This window comes from Caretta caretta, chromosome 2 (assembly GCF_965140235.1).
Source record: "Caretta caretta isolate rCarCar2 chromosome 2, rCarCar1.hap1, whole genome shotgun sequence".
In the NCBI taxonomy this organism is placed as follows: Eukaryota; Metazoa; Chordata; order Testudines; family Cheloniidae; genus Caretta; species Caretta caretta.
In genome coordinates this window covers 186,040,248-186,060,097 of record NC_134207.1, presented here as the reverse complement: position 1 = coordinate 186,060,097, position 19,850 = coordinate 186,040,248, and the positions used below count along the sequence as shown (strand labels likewise).

The 19,850-nt window shown below is 40.7% G+C and overlaps 1 protein-coding gene across 46 annotated transcripts in view; it reads right to left on the bottom strand.

Annotated features, from left to right (window-relative positions):
• Positions 1-19,850, bottom strand: part of CLASP2 (cytoplasmic linker associated protein 2) — a 265,828-nt gene that overhangs the window by 96,983 nt on the left and 148,995 nt on the right. For 24 of the 46 annotated variants that reach the window (XM_048838896.2, XM_048838906.2, XM_048838922.2 and 21 more), the window contains 5 exons: positions 17,957-18,130; positions 11,200-11,223; positions 2,924-2,941; positions 770-871; positions 604-630 (listed from right to left, as the gene is read on the bottom strand). In XM_048838896.2, coding sequence (XP_048694853.1) covers positions 604-630; positions 770-871; positions 2,924-2,941; positions 11,200-11,223; positions 17,957-18,130 — 345 coding nt within the window. The remainder of the gene's footprint in view (positions 1-603; positions 631-769; positions 872-2,923; positions 2,942-11,199; positions 11,224-17,956; positions 18,131-19,850) is intronic. The other 22 variants (XM_048838903.2, XM_048838912.2, XM_048838924.2 and 19 more) reach the window with 5 other exon arrangements.

Genomic DNA, 19,850 nt, shown 5'->3' with positions numbered 1-19,850 from the left:
AGCATAAATCACTTTTAAACATTGTATATTTTAAACAACCAGCATCTTCGCTCCAAAATTAAACTATTTCTATTGCTGCTGAGGTAGAAAAAAGTCCCAGTGAAAAACCCTCAGTGAAGAATTTAAAAAGAAATATTAAATGCAAAACAACAGGAAATTTGAGGAGTAAAGATACTGGCGATACTTGGGAAACTAGAGTGCACTCACGTGAGAATGGCAGTGTCTACTTTATCGTGAAAGGTGGAGGGGAAAACACAATTACTGAATTATACTTTTAGACTATTATTAACTAAAAAAATAAGAGGATTTGGGAACCGAAGAACTAGGATTTTCAGGTCATCTATAAGTACAAAAAGACACCCCCCACTTTACCTAATTTCTGATATTACATTTCTAAGATTTCTAGATAGTTAGTACAGAAGATTTTGTTGAGGATTTTTTAAGACTACAAACTGGCCTCAGTGGTAGATTTAATTTCTTGTTACACAACCTATTTCCCATTAGCCCTAATTTTTCTCCAAAAGAGTATGACAACACAAATCATCAAAGATTTCAAAAGCATGCAAATACTACTGACCCAAAACACCGAAAAAAAAAAAATACCTTCATTTTTGTCTGGCGATGATGAACCTAAGGCACAGAACAACAACTCAGTATGCGGCTTATGTTTTTTAAATAAGCTTTGACCATAGCCATTGGTCAATGAATGTATGCTAAGCATATGGCCTATCTTTTTATCAAGTATTACTGATAAATGAACAATACATACGCTGAGACTGAGAGACCACTTTCGTTCGACTACGTCCTCTAGAATCGGTCTTTGAATTTCCAATTCCAACAGAAGGTGTTGAAAGCTTTGTTCGTATACGACCTATAAAGTAAAAATGACATTAAGAAAATAGTCTTCGTCATGAACAGAGACCTCATAGTGTTAATGAATATTTTATTACGTTGCTATAGTTGAAAACTGAAGATTTACATACTGGAAAACTCAATTATCCAAACCTCACTTGAAAAAAAACAATTCAGAGTAGAAAATTAAATACCGCAATAGATTTAATTGCAAGTTAAGAAACGAACACTTTTCTTTTTGACTGTAAGTACTTCAATAAAGAATTTATATACAATCAATTTTTAAAATTAAAACTAATTCGTCTTCATCAACACCAAATTAGATAACTCTAGTTTTCTCCAGAAATACACTGATTTTATATTTTTTAAAAGTAAAGCTTATGAAGTGAGAGTCAAGGAAAATATTTTATAATTTAAGAGGAGAGAAGTACCTAATGTAACAAATATCAAACTCTACTCACTACTACTTGAAAGCTATAATTTTACTAACTTTCCTTTTTCGTCCTCTAGGTAACAAAACCATCCCTGGCTATCTTTTGAACAAGCCACTGAGGATTCTTGCCAACAATTCTGAGCAGCACTGCTCCGTTTTTCAGAGACCTGCCATCTAATTTCTCTGTACCTCAGGATACCACTATACTCATGACCATGGATGTGAACACAAAAGTAATTCTTTATACTTTATAGCACCTTCCATACAAGGTTTTCAAAAGAACTTTGCAAAGACTAATGAATAAGTCTCAACATCCATATGAGGTAGAGAAATACTACCCTTGTTTTACAGAACGAAGAACTGAGACCCAGAGATTTTAAGGACTTGTCTGAAGTTACTCATGAAGTCTATGGCAGAACTCAAATAGAATTCAGCTCTCTCCAGACTGCCAACCGATAAGATCATCTTTTGTGTGACATCATCTCTACTCCTCAACGTTTAGACAACACAATGAAATTACCAAAGAAGGGAGGATTCCAACAGTATGAATGACAGTTAATAGGCAGATTACTCTTAAAAGTGAATAGCCAGAATTCTGCATACAGGTCCTAAACCAACATGACAGCCCAACACAAAAACAAAACCTAGAAACAACAAGTTGGACACAATTTTGGAAGGTTGCAAGAGGAAACTGCTTGAGAAGTGACATTCTAGCACAACAATTTATTCAGTTTAAGACTGCATTAACTTTAACAATAAAAAAGTTTTGCAGACATATAGGGTCAATCCTTGACCCAGAAGAATTAGGCACACAGGCTCATTATATCTAGTTTCCAGCCCCTTTAGGCTTTCCACAGCAGGATTTCAAGACCAGCCAAGTTAATATTATTCATCCAAGTAGAGGGAACAGTCCACAGAAGAAAGTCTATGGGAAGAGAGCCAGGATAAAGGAGGTTATTCACTTAGCTACTAGAAAGCAATGTATTACCATTACTGGTTAAATTGACTGGGACAAACTCTACCCTCAGTCACCCCATGCATTGACAATATTTTCCCCACTAATTGTAATGAGGTTTCAGGGTTTCTGTGCAGAATCTGGCCCAGAGAGTTTAGGAATATAGTGCACCACCAATTTGGTTGATGCTGAATTATCACTAAAGGCCTGATGTAATTTCCTTTAAAATAAAAAACAAAAATCTTTTTGAATGTTATGAGGCAATGTTTTCCGGCGCTAGCTTAGAAGGGTTTTAACAATACATTTTAATATGTTCTTCCATGTTCCAAATAGATAATTAATAATAGCACCTACTTCCTGAGTGTGAGCACATCTGTTCAACAGATGAGTTTTTCCTAATTAGCTTATAATTTAAAAGATCAAAACATAATACTCCTGTAATTTTATAGTAAAATGTTAAGCAATGACATTTTTATTGAAAATGATTGCCTGAGAACCAAAATCACAATGCAAAAGAATTTACAAAAATATACTTCAATAACCAAATATTAGATGTGTAAGCCAAATGGAATGACCCCCAACCACCACAATGAGCTAATTCTACTTCTAGAACTTAGTTCGTATAAATGAAAGCATGAAGATGAAAGTATTTGCTATTCTAACAAAAGATTAATTTTTCTTACCATCTTCAGAAGCTGTTCCTAATAGAAAAAATAATAAAACAATGATATTCCAAACAGCACTATTCTTTGATTCAATTCCTTTTCATTCCTACTTATATGAAATTAGAGTACCTTGACAAAATATGTTTATGTAAGAATGGATCTTAACCTCTGCTCTCTTGCATTACAACTCCATCATTAAACTACAATGGAAAGCCAAAGGCTACATTGTGAGCCGATTGTAGAAATACATAATGCACTGCTAGACGCCAAACTTTCTTTGAAAAACCATGGAATATTGAAGAAAAATTGAAGTTTTAATCATGCATATGAGTTTAAGACAATTAAGTAGCATATCAAGAACAGACTTTGATATCAAGCATACTATCATAAGCAACTGCTAAGGAAAGTCGGTGACATATGCACATGGTGCACATTTGCATATAGAATTCCAATACAAGCTCCAGGTTGAAGTAAGCAATACAGACCCAGTGCATTAAACATTGGGCAGAGAGAAGCTGATGGAAGATGTTAGAAAGGAAGATTCATTCCAACAAAATTCAATCTGATGCCTCAAAAAATGTACACCCTTTTAGACCAAGTCCTGCCTGGAAGAGTGAGCTGTGAGAAAAACAAGGTTACTGAAAATGGGTCACAGTTGGAGTGTGTATGCTTGTTTAATGAGGCAAAGTATACCCACACATGACAGTTAAGACAAAATCTGAGGTGTAAAACACATCAATGCCCTAAAAACCAAAGCGTGGGAAGAGGAGAAAAGCTGTGGAAGCACCATTTCTCCACCCTGCACTGAGGCTCCCTTGAAACCATGGTCTGCAGATTCTGGGTGAATATATTCGGGAAGTGACAGGATTTGTAAAAATATTCCCGCTATTGGTTGGTAATTTTTTTCTAATCCAATGCTGTTTCTGAATACTGAGATGACTATAGTAATCAAAAAAGCCATTCAGCATCTTCACCTCATCTAGAGATTGTGGGAGGTTAACCCTCTCTGCAAACCTTGCTAGGACTGTGCATGCTTTTGCTGCTTCTAGACTGAGCTACTCTATACACTTTATTCACAGCAGGATCACCACTGAAGCCTCAGAAGCTATAGCTAGTACAAACTGCAACCCTCCTGGTTTTTTAAAGTGCCACCCTATCCTAATAATGACTTTTTTTAAATCGAGTTTTGGGAGTGTCTCTCAGTTTTCCAAATCAAGTCTGCCCAGCTTGCATATAAATATTTTTTTAAAAAATTGCCAGTGCTGCAAATTCATCCTGGACTTTTATCAAGTTGTGTTTATTCCATCTTGCAAATCATCACAACTAACAGAAGTCCTGAAGAGCACATTATGTCTTCAGATATATCTGAAGTCCCATTCTCTTCCAGACACCTTTGAAAATCCACTAAAGACCAAAGGGTTGCACAGGTCTACCTGACAGCAGAACTTGGCCTGCAGAGCCCAGATTACTTGTGATGGTACACAAAATGGAAAAAACAAACAAACAAAAAAACCAGCTTGACCGCAAGAGTTCAGGGTGACTATGGGATGCTGCTAATTATAAAAGTTATATGCAACCTAATCAAATTTTGATTTGGAAATCAGAGAAAAGAATACAGAACCGTCCAATATTGTTTAATAGGGCAGACCAATACCTTATGGAATTTGGACTGCTATAAGCAAAAAGTGACAGTTACTTACCTGTAACTGGAGTTCAAGTGGGCTCTACATATTCCCAGTTATAGGTATTGAACCACCTTGTGGCAGCAGCCTTTTTCAGCTGTATCAGCTAGAGTGTTCTCGCATCCCCCCTCCACTTGGCGTCCCAAAGGGCAGAGGGAAAGGCTATAAAGGGGACAGAGCACCCTTTGCTCCTTAGTTCCTTCCACCACACAGCCAGAGAAGATAATTACAAGAACTCTGACAGAGAGGGGAAAGAGGGTGGGAATTGTGAATATGCAGCGCCATCTCAAAGAACTCCAGTGACAGGTAAGTAACCTTCATTTCTTCTTCGAGTGGCTCCGCATATTCCAACTTATAGCATAGATTGATAAGCAGTGCTGAGACCTGAGCAGAGTCTGGAGATGGGAACAGAGTCCTAGTTGAATAAAGACTGAAGTATCACCTTGCCAAACCCAGCATCCGCTCTCGAAGCTAAATTCAGAGGCCAATGCTTGGTGAAGGTGTGTGCAAATATCTGGGTTGCGGCTCTGAAGATTTCAGCAACTGGCATCAGCCTCAGTCAAGCAAAGGAAGTAGCCACAGCTGCAGCATAACGTGTTCTGATTGAAGCCGGCACAGGAACTCTCACTAGCATATCACTAAAAGATACAGAAGCTTGATTCACCATGAAGTAGTCCGGGAAGAACTCATAATGCCTCATAATATTCTTGGCATATGAGAACAACAGTCTAGAAGTTTTAAATGTGGAAATCAGCTACCAGCTTATGCAAGAACTAAGGACCACGTCTGAAGACGACCTTTTCCTTCTGAAACTGGAGTAAAAGGTGGATCAGACATGAGTGCATTCAGTTCACTCACTCTACTGGCTGATGTAATGGCAATAATTAAAGCAGCTTTCAGGAATAAATGATGCAACGAATACTTCAGCTGTGGGCTCAAAGAGGGATTTCATCGAAGTGGTGAAGACCAAACCGAGGTCCCAAGAAGGGATGCGTTTTTTAGCAGAAGGGTACACATTTGACAACCCTTTTTACGTGAAGCATGAACAAACAGCAATCTATCATCAGCTCAAATATGATATGTGGAGATGGACGCCAAAGGAACCTTTATCAATGAATTAGATAGGATCAGGCTTCCTCTTCATCCATGCCTGAAATCTAGACCATTTGGGACAGTGAGTTTCTTGTAGACTGTTTCCTGGATTTAACCACTATATACTGCACAGATGAAGAACACGACTGCTCAAGTGCAGACAGAGTCAAAGTCTGTTCACCCATCCCATCAGATGAAGGGTCTGCAGGTCCAGGTGAAAAATCCTGCTCCCCTTCTTGCACAGAAGATCTGGAGACAGGGGCAGTCGTATAAAGACTTTGCCGGACAGCTGTGGACCACTGCAGATGTGGCCAAGCCAGGGCAATCAGTATTATTCCTTGCTCTGTCCAGATGTATCTTCCTTGTCACCTTTTGTATCCGGGAAAAGGAGGCATATATCAAACCCCTCCAACAGTGCAGAAGAAAAGCACCCAAGAAAGACAGACTATCCCTAATTACTCTAGAACAGAAAAGATGACACTTTTTCTGATTAATCTTGTCATGAACCGATACACAATTGGTTGACACCATCTGGAAAAAAGGGTCTGAACTAACTGGTCCTTCAGGAAGGCATTCCTGCTGAAGCAATCTGCAACTACAGTCAGGCCGCGATTTACATATTTTTTTTGTTTTGTTTTGGCAAGGTTTCATTTACGCACGGTCAATTAATTGTGACCCTTTATATTTGTACACAGTAGGGATTCACTTTTACATGGTGCAGTGCTGTTACCAAGATGCACAAATCAGTGGCATAGCCAGGACCCTACACCGGGTGGGCCCCAACTTCGGGTGGGTGGGCAATGATGGGGGTGGGGGAGGGAAGGCAGGAGGGATGGGGCACCTCCCCCTCCCCCTCTTCAGCCAGCCTTGTGGGGGCCATTGAAATGCTGGCCTGGGGCCCCAGGTGTGGGGTCAAGGTGCAGGGGCTTGAACCGCTCCACTCACCTGGCGCTCCAGCCAAGGAGTGGAGTCCAGGGCTTGCCCCACTCTGCCCAGCACATCTGCCAGGGAGCAGGGTTGGGAGCTTGCCCCAGTCTGCCTGCCCGGCGCTCTAGCTGGGGAGCAGGGTCGGGGGCCTTACCCCATTCCATCCGCCTGGCCTTCCAGCTGGGAAGCAGACAAGACTCCACGCCCCAAGCCTACTCCCTGGCTGGAGCGCCAGACAGGTGGAGAGGGGCGAGCCCTTGAGCCCACTCCCCAGCTAGAACACCGGGTGGAGCAGTGTAAGCCTCCAACCCCACTCCCTGGCTGGAGCGCCAGGTGGACAGGAGGAGTGGGGCAAGCCCCCAACCCCACTCTCTGGCAGGAGAGCCAGGCGGTTGGGCAGAGCAGTGCAAGCCCCTGCGCTCCAACCCTCTGCCCCAGGAGCATGCCTGGGGGGTTCCTTGCCAGAGTGTCCATGGCCCCCCACACTGCCTGGAGGTGGTGAGTGTAGGCATCCCCTATACTTCCTGCCTCCCCTCCTCCATCCCGTCATTGCCCATCCCACTACTCCACACTCCCCAACCTTCCCAGATGAACCCTCAGAGTTCTGACTTCAATAACATGATGATAATGCTGATACTGTATCAAGTTCATCCTCAACATGAATAAAGGTTAGTACCTGTACTGTAGTAAGTTTGAATTTCATTAAATTTTTTAAATAAAACCTGTAGTACTATACTGTATTGTATAAATTAGGGAGGTCATCTTGTGAGCCTAAAACCTAAACCCTTATTTCCCATAGACCCTTGGTATCTTTTTTACATGATTTCTATTTGCACGCTGGTTTTTTAAGAACATAACCACAGTGTAAATCGAGGCCTGACTTTACAGTGTCTTTCCCGGACAAATGTATTGCTACGCAAACGTCATGGCGGATGCACCAATTCCATAGTTTTACTGCCCACGCAGAAGGGGTGGTGTGAGCACCCACCTGTCCGACGATATAATACACTGCTGACATACTGTCCACTACTACTTGCGTGACCTTCCCTTGAAAGTGAGGGAGGAACAATCTGAGGGTCAGATGAACAGCTCTTAGTTCCAGTACGTTGATGTGCAACGTTCTTGAGAAGACAAATGTCCTTAAACCATTAAGTGGTTCAATGTCCCCATAACTTTTGGATGATCCATATGAAATCACTGTCTGGGATGGATCCGAGGGATTGAACTGTATACCTTTGAGCTCGTTGGTCCTGTCTGACTACCAGTCTAGTGAGGTTATAATGTTCTGGGGCATCATGAGCAATGTGCAATATCATCTGCATAGATGAATTTACAGGATTATGTGACCAGAATGTCGCTGGTATAGAGATTGAATAGTGCAGGTGCTAAAACAGATCCTTGTGGAAGGCCACTGTTCAATCTCTGTGATTTGCTAGCAGATTCACCAATATGTACAGTGAATCTTCTATTACTCGGCATCTTAATGAGGAGAGTATTGTTGATTATCATTAGCTTTCTCATGCCAACTTCAGCCAGAGACCTTTGAGCCATACAGTATTATTTGCAGAAGAAAGGTCAACTAATCCTGCAGCTGTTTTTAATTTTAACTGATAGATTTCACAGATTCTATGCAGCTGGTTAAGGCCAGTACCCGGCCCAGGTTCTTCAGGAATCCATCCAAACCTACTGCTTTCCTGGGCTTAGTGTTGAAGATACCTTTGTCCGTTTAATCTACTGTTAAGGGGCAGAAAGGGGTGAATACAACTGGCACTACTTTATTGAGCAGTAAAGTTGTTTGTGGACTTGCTGCCTTATGTCTTTATCCATCGGCACATGGGAGCTGGCAATCAACTCTGCAGCAATGGCACCTGCACTTACTTGGGGCAGTTTGCAAGCTGCTGGAGCTACCCTGCCTAATTTCTCAAATTCATAACTGGGGATGAAGGTACATGCCTCCCCTCTTGCGTGCCATGCACTTCAAAAATCCGAGACCTGCTCCGGAGCTAGAGGGTGGACTAGGGCCATCACCGTGGCGGAACTCTTTGGAACTAGGAAGGTACTTGGGGTCAAGACAGGAGCAAGATCTGGCTGTGACACTGAATCCAATGGTCCACATGGGCTAATCTCCCTCACTGCTGTGACTGGGGATGGGGCTGATCTTCACTTAGGAACCATAGCAGTGCTAGCTGAAATAAGCAGAACCAATAACTCTGATGCATGGGAAATGGCACTGCTAACTTTGGCAGTCTTTGTCCTGTGCTTCTTTTTCCTCAGTGCCACAGCATCTCAGGCTGACGATCCTTGTTCAGAGGTACCACTCATGTCCATCTTCCAGATCCTGGAGGATGCAGTCGGAGCCAATTCTGCAGCTGTGGGGGCCCAGTCAGAGTTGGACCATTGTAAGACATGAAATACTGCACTGGTGAGGGCGGCCAGACTGGTCCTTGACATTTTCTCTATAACCGAGGTGGAGGGATGTGATCACATAGGCCTTGATTTGGACACACATGTCCTTGAAGGTTTGAAGGGGAGAGGCACAGGAACCAATCCAGCCCTGTCAGATGATGTGGCTTTTTGAAACCCTGCAGTCTGCTGGAACCTCCAGAGACCACCAGCACAGAGGTTGGTAGTCCTTGGAAGCAAAGTCTGACCTTAAGAGGGTCTAACCTTAAGGGCCTCCTTAAAGCAGTAGTTGGAGATGAATCGTCCCATCCTGGAGGGCTCTGGGGGTAAGGGTCCAGCAAATCAAAACACCCAGATGGCGAGTGACCTTCACATAGACACTTTAGGGACATATCATCTGATACCAGGAAAATGGCTGGACAGAAAGCGTATCTCTTAAATCAGGTTCCTTTGGCTTCCTCGATTCCACCATTATTCAGAACTGGGGAAGTACCCTAACTGTTAGTAGCTAACTGAAAGCTAACACTAACTAATTTTGAGGAGAAAACTCTTGGCTTCAAGGAACTGGAGAGTTCACATCCATCCTGGCATGTAATTGGAAGGAACAGAGGTGAGAAGGGCATTCCACCCCTTTTATAGCCTCCACCTTCGGTGCATCAGGATGCCAACTGGAGGGATGGGGTGCAAGAGCACTCTAGCTGATATTCCTGCAGGTGGATTCTACCGCAAGGCAACACAAATGGGTGCAACACCCGTAAATAGGAATATGCAAAGCCACTTGAAGAACATCATTTGTACTCCATGATCTTTACTGGCTTACAATTAGCTGCAAAGTGCAATTCACCATGCTGGTTATCCATAATTCTTCAAATGGTTTGGGATTCTGGTATTTTACTAATCTCTTCTCCTGTGTGCCACCTAACTGCATTTTCAATGGAGACCTTGGTTCTGGAATTCACTCCCTCTTGAAGTCTGCTAGACTCTGATGGCCTTTACGATGTGGTTCAAAATGAGTGTGTATTTAATATGATTATTTGCACATCTGACTCAATAATGGATGAAAAGATAGGGATGATGGTAGGGAATGGTGCCTGCTTTGTTGATAGTAGCTATTGTTCCTCCTTTTTCTAAACACTGGGATATAGTTACAATACATGTGGCAAAAGTTTATATAAAGAGTTTTCAGCATCTTTCAAGCCAACATGGCCAATGGTAACATCCTTGAACAAATATCAAATTCAGCTATTATGGCAAGGCAGGAAGCAGATGAAGCACAAGTTCTAGCTACTTATTGGAAGCATCTAGCTGTAGCATAGTAACAATTGCTAGAAGAATTCTGCTTCTCAGAAGGCCTTTTCAATTATGACAGGAGATATAGCGGACAACTAGCTAAAGACGGTTTAATACATAGCTAGAACAAATAAATACTAAAATGCAATTTGAGGGAAAGTCTATAAACCTTTAAAACATTCTGTTAAACATGCTGGAGGCTATGTAATCCATGAATGTAGGCCTACTCAGCAATAATTATCTTTAAAAAGAATTAATTTAATTAAAGTTGACAGTGTCTTGTTAAACGTCTCCTAATTTGATTATTTTAAAATATAGGTATGGACAGAGCACTCTTTACATAATACATCTGATTTTTAAAAGATCTAAAATATTTTACAATAATTTTCTGCTCTCTTATTGATGTTTATAAAGGTCTTCTTCACAAAAAAGAAACTGACTGACAATACAGGAGAAATTGTGAAACCCCTGAACCTCTGAAACACAAGGTACTGCCAAATACACAAACTTTTCACAGTACCATATACAAAACTTTAAAGATTAAGTTTTCAAGTTGATGGTACCCTAGCTGGTAAAGTCAGCATCTAAATAAAGAAGGACAAAAGCTTCTATTCACAATGATTGGTCATTACAGAAATAACATCAGATTTAAGATAAACCAAGTTTCTTTTAAAGCTGGACACCTGACATCCATAACATCAAGATATATTGACAAATACAGTAATAATACGAAAGACAACCACTTTAAGGCTAAAATTAGTGTACAGAGGGGTTAATGAAGACATTTTGCATATTAATCAATAGAGCTGTGCAGTACAAACATCAAGAACTTTACATTAAGTGCAATTTCCAAAAATGTTTTAGTAGCATTAGAAGAGGGCAGACAAAACAAGTTCTTACCATCCATCTTGTCAGAAGTATCCTCTTTGTTGATAGAGCAGGCAAAGAAACAGGGAAAACTTAGTGTGTTAGAATGAAGACTTTCATAACACAGAGTCATAAAACATTCATTAAAGAAACTATATTAATAGTAAACACTGCAAACATCTGTAGATCTAATTCATGAGTGTAAACTCTAGAAAAGTCAGTGGTTCCCAACCTAATGTATGCAAAAATATAAGATAGGGTACAAGACCCCCTCAAAAAGATGTGGAACCTATTTGCATTATCTAGATTTGAGCAAACTCTGGAAGCAAATTTTATGAACTTTTTCAGGATACATCAACTGCTTGGTGCTCAACAGTCAATGAGAATTCAAATTTACATACATTTATAGTGTTACTGAACCACAGTGACCCCACTTCTGAAATTCTGCCACTTAACTTAAAACCTCAGAAGGGGAGGCAGTAGAAATTTAAGAAAAAACAGGCCAGCACAGTAAAGAAAGAAAAAAAGGAAGGTCGACAAGTACATACAGCTTAAAAGCAATTAAAGATTTTTCTACTCATTTGGCATGGAGTGTGGTGTATTGCAAAAAAGGAGCACCCAGATTTTGAGTATAATATAAGCAAAATAAAGGCTGAGTACCACTACAATACTTACTAGTGCAGTGTTTCTCAAATGTGGTCACTATGACTGCATGCAGCCACCAGAGTTTTTTTCCTGTGGCCACAACAGCCTCTTGTGAAGAGATGGGGGAGGAGGAAAAGCAGTAGCCCCACCCTGAAGTGCTCAGGGGTGGAATTCAGCCTCCCCCCCGGTTCAGCCAGAGGCTCGGGCGACAGGCTATAGTCCCCCCCTCACCTGGCTACAGGGTAGGACTCTGGCAGCGGGCTTCAGCTGCAGGCCTCCTGAGGTGGGCTTCAGCGCCCCCCCTCCCACCAACTTCAGGGCTTTGGGTTTCAGCCTCCTCACAGTAGCAGGGCTCTGCCCGTGGGCTTGGAGCTTCAGCCCACCCCGACTCCACCCATGGGGCTCTGGCTCTGGGCTTCTGCAGGGCCGGCCTTACCGGGCGCTGTGGTCCAGAGGCAAAAAATGGGGTGAGCCTGGGGTCTGAGACCATGGAAGGGAGCCCAAGGCAATGCGGGAGGGGGGGAAGCAATGGGGCCAGGAAGGCAGCGGGGGGCCAGGGGCACCAAATTATAACTGTAAATTATTTTTACTATTGAGTCTACAAAAAACCCTACAACAATCAATTACAATGATTTGGACACATAAATATGCATATTTATTTGTTTTTCCTGAAGTTACTTAAGTATTTTAGGAAAGAAATTGTCAGACCGTCCACCAACCAGAGTTGGTGGCTGCACTCAGAGGCTGCCAAAAAATTTGTTGTGAGAACCCCTGTACAAGTGAGATATGTATAATCCGCTGAATGTTGCTTATAAGGATGCTAGTAATTTCAGGCCTCACAGCAGAACTAACCTCAAAATGGCTAAAGTCTGGCAGAGAATGTCTTCCTGATTCTACAGCTACAAAAACAAACATATGTTCTAATGCAGTAACAGCACAGGGGAGATCCTTTTTCATCAATAATCAACAAGCAATGACAGGTAGAGGTAAGTAGAGACCTGTGTGCTCCGGTAAGTTGGTCCTGATTTCTACAGCTACTTTAAATTTTAAAAAAAGATTCTAATTAAATAATTAAATATGTACACGAACAACACTGTCAGTACAGTGGCCCTGGTATTTATTTTTATATTAAACTCTCCACATGGAAAGACACGGAAACCAAACTGGAAGCAGGATAAGCACATTTGCAGGACATTTCTGGTAAGATGCTCAGCAATGAAATAATTAACAAATTTGCCCATTTAAACAGTCATTTTAGGTTTCAACCACCCCACTGAGATGAAAGGGACAGTTTACTCAGTACTGTTTCATGCTTCCAGCACATTCTGGCATGCTACATTGCTTCGGTTTACACTCAGTTCATATTTTCAAGGGTATCTTCTTAACTAAGAGTACTAAATTATTTATTTATTTTCAAGAGCTGAAACTCTGGAGCACCTTCCTGCAAGGCAGATCCTACGGTGAATCCACAGCCAGCAAATATATGGATCCCAGGTCACACATCTTTAGAAGGGGCAGGCACATACCACCCACTGTTGCAGTAGTTTACTAAGTTTTAGAATTCTGAATCTTCAGAAATTCCTATCAGTCATGCTGCAAGCACAGACCCAGAAATGGTAATTTCTTGAAAAACATTTTATTTTAAGAGGTTATTGTAAAAAAAAAAAAAAAAAAAAGTACGATGAAATAAATTTAAAACATAAAAAATAGACAGTATTCTCTTAATATTTTACAGAAACATAGAAAAGGGGATTTTGAGAGGCTATCAAATCCATCCCCTGCACTGAGGAAGGCCTAAGTAAACCTAGACCATCCCTGACAGGTGTCTGACCAACCTGTTCTTAAAAACCTCCAAAGGCATGGCTTCCACAACCACCCTTAGAAACCTAATTCCAGGGTTTAACTACCCTTATATGATACATCTACACAGCAACTAGACACCCAGGACTGGACCATGCTAGCCAACTCAGGCTCATGGAGCTTAGGATGCGGACCTATTTAACTGCTATGTGGACTGTCAGGCTCAGGCTGGACCCTGTGGTCTGGGAGGATCCCAGAGCTCTCAAGTGTAGTTCTCAGCACTTGACTTTACTGAATTTCATCTTGCTGATTTTAGGCCAATTCTCTAATTTGTCAAGGTTACTTTGAATTCTAATCCTTTCCTTCAAAGTGCTTGCAACCCCTCCCAGCCTTGTGTCACCTACAAATTCTATAAGCACACACTCCACGACATTATCACGGTCATTAGTGAAAATATTGAATAGGACCGGATGCAGGACTATCCCTGCGGGACACCACTAGATACATCCTCCCCAATTTGACTGAGAACCATTGAGAACTATATTTTGAATATGGTTTATTCACCAGCCTGTGCACCTACCCTCATCTAAATCACATTTCCCTAGTCTGCTTATGAGACCATCATGTGGGACTGTATCAAAAGCCTTACTAAAATCAAGATCTTGTCTACTGCTTCCTGCTTATCAGCTACACCAGTAACCCTGTCAAACAAGGAAATTACATTGGTTTGGCATGATTTGTTCTTGACAAATCCATTTATTGAAGGATTCCTTTTAGTTTTCAAGTCATTAAAGAGCTCCTGATGGAGCCATACTGGCCTCTCATTATTATTCCTATCTTTCCTTCACATCAGTATAGTTGGCATTATGCATTTAATATTCTCTCTATGAGAAGCTGCCAGCTATTCTGAACATAGTTTAAGACCTATTTACAAGGAACCCACATGTGGCAAGGAAAATAAAAAAATGTATAATCGTAATTATATGCTGAGAACAATAAAGAAAAAATATTTTGCAGTATGTGGTACATTTTTCTTACTCTCCCCTCATCCCTTCTTTCCTTCACAATTCTAAGACTTCTACATTTTCAGTTTATAAACACTATATTTTTAAAAGTACAAGGATACCATAATAAACTCAAATACCTCAGCCTATTAGTGCTATTACGATACTACGCAGATTCAGACACACCATAAATAAGAATGTCATACCATAGACAAAAATAAAAATATGTAGAATTTTAAATTATATTTCTTGTGTAAGATTTCTCTATTAATTGAATCTATTGTTTGGCACTACCAGAACACAAAGAAAGGGCTGAAACAACCTTTTTACAATTATTGCTTGATTATAAGAACGCTTTCTAATTTGCATTACTAGTTAAAACTAATCATTCAGAGAAAGAGAATAAGACAAAATAATAGCTATTCCATTTGGACTAATGTACATTCATATTCTGTTTTACCTTTAACCCCCTAGACCAATGTCACGAACAGTATTATCGGAATTCTTCCATCAAACATACATCTCAATGTTCATTTTTTCCATTTTAATCTAAGAAGGTGTGACAGAATGTACTCGTGTCCACACCCTACACACCATTGTAATAATCTTTGTAGAATGTACGCCTTGTGAAGTATCATTTGAAAACTCAATTTGGTGGTCACTATTATCATAAAATGTTTGTGGCAACACTGCATGTGAAGTTATAAGATTCCACCGTGTGGTGTTATTAACATGTTCCAAACTAAGGTTGGCAAACAGGTCTGTCTCAAACAAAGGAACGTGTGCTCTACTTAATTTTCATTTACGCAGTAAACAGAGCCATCAAGCAGGAAGTGAAACAAAGGAAACTGAAAAGCTTCCCCATAGTCTTTTGTCTCCTGTTACCCAGCGAAAAATGGTTTTCAAAAGGGGAACAGCAACTCCAAAAAGGAGGGACAAACACCCCCAGGCACCCCTCTTTCTCTCCCTGCCCATCACATTCACAGCACCAGAAGTGACAAAAGAAGCATTTGTTGGACACTGGGAGATGGGATGCTGACCTAAGAAGTTTTGTCAGTGAGACTGCTGAAGGCATGTGGTGAGAAAACTTGGCTTTGAATTTAACATAGTTTGTTAAGTTAGGCACTAGTTGCATTTTATCTTATTTTTCTTGTAAACATTTCTGACTTTTATGCTTCATTACTTGTACTCACTTAAAATCTCTATCTTTGTACTTAATAAACTTGTGGGGTTGTTTTTTTTTTAATCTAATCCAATGTGTTTAAAATGAAGTGTCTGGGAAATTCTATTTGGGGTGGCAGGTTTTGTGCATATTATTTCTATTAAAGAAATAATGGACTTTATATAAATATGTATGGTCCAGGAGAAGACTGGGCAGTACAGGGCATACATTTCTGGGGGGAAATCTAAGACTAGGAGTGTGTTGGGGAAACCCTGCAGTATAACCCAGGCTGATAAGAGCCAAGGTGTGGCAGACTGGCTGCAGTAGACAGACAGACATAGCTGGGAGTGACTTACATGCTGGAGGCTGATTGTGAGCAGTCTCTAAGCTGGAGGCTACAGCAGCAAACCATTGTAAAGGGCACCCCAGGTTAGAGGGTAACACAGCTACTCATTAGTCTGGAATGTGCCCCAGGTATGTCACAAAGGGATAGGTTGGTTTGTTTTTCTAAAAAGACTCCAAATGACAGTTGCCAGCGAGACAATACTTTCCAGCTAATCAAAGCAAGATTTAAAGAATATGTTGGAACGGATCCCGAATGTATCCACTAAAAGAATAGCTATGAAACTAACAGCACGAGTAAATCCTCCTCCTAGTCATTCCCCTGCATACAACTTCCAGCATTTACCCTCTTGAAAATTTGTGTGCTCATTTAAACTCCTATCTAGGTGGTGTTGGGAATGAAAAATGTAGTCCTTTATATGTTCTGAAAGCACAACACTGTTCTAACCAAAAAATTTATTTTTTCTATTTAATTTAGCAAAAGACCAAAGTAATCCTTTCACTTTATCATAGGCAGGATAACGTCATTCTTCTGTATCTCTTCCTCCAACACTATTTTAATTTGACCTTTTCTTTTTCTTTCTTCTGTCTCTACCATGCCTCTTTCCTTTGCTCTTCCCTCCCACAATGCTTGTAGAGTAAGGCTAAATCTCGGCCTTGCCTTGAGCCCTGAAGAAGAATGTGTTGTTGTTGCATCCAGGAGCAGATCATGGACAGATTATGACTCAGAGTTCATGTTTGGAGTTCGCAACACTTCTAGCATCCAACACCAGAAGTGCTATCAGTGATAGACCTCTCCTCAGAAAGATATCATGGTAGCACTTCTTACGTCTAACAAACAGAAGTAGTGTTACTCATTGACAAAAATGCAACTTAGGTGAAAATATACACAGAAGTGCTGGAAAACCAACTCTTCCAAACCAACACTGTACACAATTGTACAGAACAGTGAAAAATATGGAATACAGCTTGAAACATTTCACCATGCCTTAGTTACAAAAGTATTTTAGATTTTTTTTTTAAATAAAATGGGAATTTGAGATTTCTAACAGTGATTGATATATTGCCTCTAAAATTTGACAGAAACCATGACTGCTCCCTTCTACTGAAAGCTTTTGCAGTCCATTTATCTGCCGCTGGAGATCAGAATGAGAGTGTCTCATATACTTTAAGAACATAATGAAAACACTCTTTGCACTGACCTTCTTCGATAATGGAAGCTCTAAAGCAGTGTTTCCCAGACTTGGGACACTGTTTGTTCAGGGAAAGCCCCTGGCAGGCCGGCCAGTTTGTTTACTTGCCGTGTCAGCAGGTTCAGCCGATCGCAGCTCCCACTGGCCGTGGTTCGCTGCTCCAGGCCAATGGGGGCTGCAGGAAGCGGTGGCCGGGATGTCCCTCGGCCCACGCTGCTTCCTGCAGCCCTCATTGGCCTGCTGCAGCGAACCATGGCCAGTGGGAGCCGCGATCTGCCAAACTTGCGGACGTGGCAGGTAAACAAACCAGCCCGACACGCCAGGGTCTTTACCTGTACAAGTGGCGTCCCAAGTTTGGGAAACACTGCTCTAAAGCATCAAGAACACTTCCATGCCTCAAAATTAGCTCTCCCTGAAAATCATCCATAGAAATCCAGTTTAATCAAAAAATGGAGCCAAGACAATAACTCCTAGTCAGACAATATTGATGTCTCTTAATTCAAGCACTTGGTGCCTAGGTACTACTATTATGCGTGCACCAAATATCCATACACAGTACTTCCCAATAACGGAAGTATTTTTTCATTACCATTTGCTTTCTATGAACTCCAAGAAATAGTTTACAGTAAAACAGAATCTCTCACCTAGTGAAGCATAGGATCCAGGAGGTAGACCAGCAGCAGACAAGCGCCCAGCTCCTGTTGGCTGTCCAGCAGCATGGCGTGCCTTTGCACCTGCAGCAGCATTAACATCAATGTCACTGCGGGACCTCTGCAGTGTTCCTGGACTTGGAGCAGTCTTGCTGCTACTTCCTGAAACTAAAAAGGGTAAAGATGGTAAAATTAAATCTAAATTAAGCCCACTTATTATCAAAAGTTTGGTTAAGATTTTCCATCTCTATCCAGTATATGGTCTTATAAACCATACGGTTAACTTGATTCAATACATTCAATACAATCCTAAATAATATAAAAAGTAACTATATTAAGAGAAGGCTAAGGTTGCAAAATCAAGCCCACAAAAGGTACTAAAATGACAGAATTGTGGTTGCCTGTGCACCCTTAATTCGGCCCCTCTGTGTGCCTGTATTACGATATAATCTTTAATTACAGAATCACATACTATTTTTTCCAGTAGGATCCCTGCCTTATTCAGTGCATAGAATAGACAGTGCTCACGGAAGGGGGATCATTCATTTATTTTATCTTCCTCATTCAATGCACTGTCACAGGCCTTATTTAATACACACCATTCCATCTTCCTGCCCTGTGCACGAAGTACAAAAGCACTAATTTCCACATAAGCAGTTCTGTGGTCCATTCATCATCGTATCCAAGTGCTTCATAAACATTAATTTATCTTCACATTATCTGTGAGATTAGGTGATATTATCATCTCCAGTTTCCAACTGAAGAACTGAGGCAAAGAGATAAGGACAAATTTGTCCACTGATTTAAAATGCGCAACTTGATGCAACTAGGACCAGATTTTTAAGAGTACTTAGCATTTTTCTAGCACTTTATATATTCACAGCACAGCTCTAGTTCACTTCAGTTATGGCTGTGAGTGTTCAGCATTTCTGCAAATCAGACCACTGGGTCTCAAGTTTGGCATCCAGAAAATGAGAGACATAATGGCCACCGGTAAAAAAGTGTGGTTTAAGTGACTTAGACAGCATCAAATAGGATCTCTGTGACAGAAACAGGGATAGAATTTGATTTTCTAGGGCACAATTCAACTACCTTGCCTATGAGACTATCCTTTCTCTTCCTGTAGTCTCCTGCCTCACTCAAAACACTCTTCCAATTTCTGCATTAGATTAAGCAAAAGTCCTACAGACAACAACAGTCTCATTCACTACACAACCCTGACTCATTCCCTGATCAGGTCCATCTTGCTCACTGAATGACGCAGTGGTCCTGCATAAAAGAATAGTATGAGATTCTTATCAATGCATACACACAAGATGGTAAATTAAGGTAGCAGAGGTAACTTAAATTCTTGCATTTAACCACCCTTTGAACTTTACAGTTTCAACCTAATATGGGGGGGTTGGTTTTTTTTTAAATCTATTTATTTATTTAGAAAGTTTAACAGGTTTACAAATCACAGTCATGTAAATATCAGAAACAAATGGATAATTACAACAGTGAGTTTATTTTTTTTGTTTAGAGAAAAATTACGCAGCAATATAATCCTCAAATCTCACTAACAGAATGTTACCTTATTACAGAGTGAGCCTCCTTATACAATCCAGGATGTGATATTTCTGGTAACTTTATTAAACTGAGCGAAACTACCAATTGCTCATATTTATCAAATCAGGCATGTCTATCAAACATTAATATTAAGACAATTGGCAGGTGTGCATTTTTTTGGCAGGCAAACATACTTTAAGCATTGAATATGGTAGCCACATATCTAAGGGTCTATTTTTGCTGGGTACATAGATAATTGATGTGTTCATTTTTCTATTACGGAAAAAATAGAGTCTTACGAAAAATGATAGCAGTCTAAACTATAGGTGGAACTGGCATC